An 827-nucleotide genomic window follows, 5' to 3' on the forward strand; every position below is an offset into this window, starting at 1 on the left:
CAACAATTGCCAGTAAAATTTACAATACTCCTTGTAAAGAATACGCAGTAAGTACAAAATAAAAATTCCGCATGTCTATTATACAAAACACAGGTTAAAATAAGAAATAATTTTGACTTTTTTTCCTTGTGTAAACACGTTAATTGGGTTTTTTTTCCTCTTCATGAAAAAGTACAACAGACAAGTGTCCTCAAATAAAAATTACTGCTTTGCTGATATTCTTCAGGGCCTTTTTGCTATTTTCGTGTTCGTCTTTTGAATACTATTTTGTTTTTTTAACGCCTGGACCTGAGAATCTCTAGACCTCGAAAAGGCTTAGAATTTTTAAGCGTTTCCCAAAGACGAGGACGGCACCGCGCCCCGGGACAGGGCAGCCCGCGCCGGCACCTCTCCCTCCCCGCCCGGGGCCGGGGCCGCAGCGCAGGGCGACTCCGCAGAACCGAGCGGCCCCCAAACGTAGTCTCGCCCGAGAGTCCCCGGCGGCGAAACGGGGGCGCGAGGCCAGAGGGGCCGCGCGGGCCGGGGCAGCCACGACACCCCAAGACCGGGACGGAGAAAGGAGCGGGAGCCCTACCTTCCGCCTCCCGAGCGCGCGGGCCGAGCGCTCTAACCATTGGAAATCCTAGCGGTAAAGTTCTCGACACTGGGCAGGGCGGCGCCCTGGTGCAGGGTCCCCAGCGCGGCCGACGAGGACACGGAGGAGGCCGCGGCGGCCGCGGCGGCCACGAGCGAGCGAGTGAGCGCGGCCGCCGGGCCCACGGCCGCCTGAGCCGCGCAGCCGCCGGGTCCCGGCGCGGGCGCCGCCGCGGGCGAGGGCGAGAACCGCG

General features: G+C 59.1%; 1 protein-coding gene across 1 annotated transcript in view; it reads right to left on the reverse strand.

Moving 5' to 3' along the window:
• Positions 1 to 606: 606 nt before the first annotated feature.
• Positions 607 to 827, reverse strand: part of FOXD1 (forkhead box D1) — a 1,247-nt gene continuing 1,026 nt past the window's right edge. Inside the window, exon 2 of the mRNA XM_037032394.1 lies at positions 607 to 765. Coding sequence (XP_036888289.1) covers positions 607 to 765 — 159 coding nt within the window. The remainder of the gene's footprint in view (positions 766 to 827) is intronic.

This window comes from Sturnira hondurensis, unplaced genomic scaffold, assembly GCF_014824575.4.
Source record: "Sturnira hondurensis isolate 20B ecotype Veracruz unplaced genomic scaffold, ASM1482457v3 Scaffold0021354, whole genome shotgun sequence".
Lineage (NCBI taxonomy): Eukaryota > Metazoa > Chordata > Mammalia > Chiroptera > Phyllostomidae > Sturnira > Sturnira hondurensis.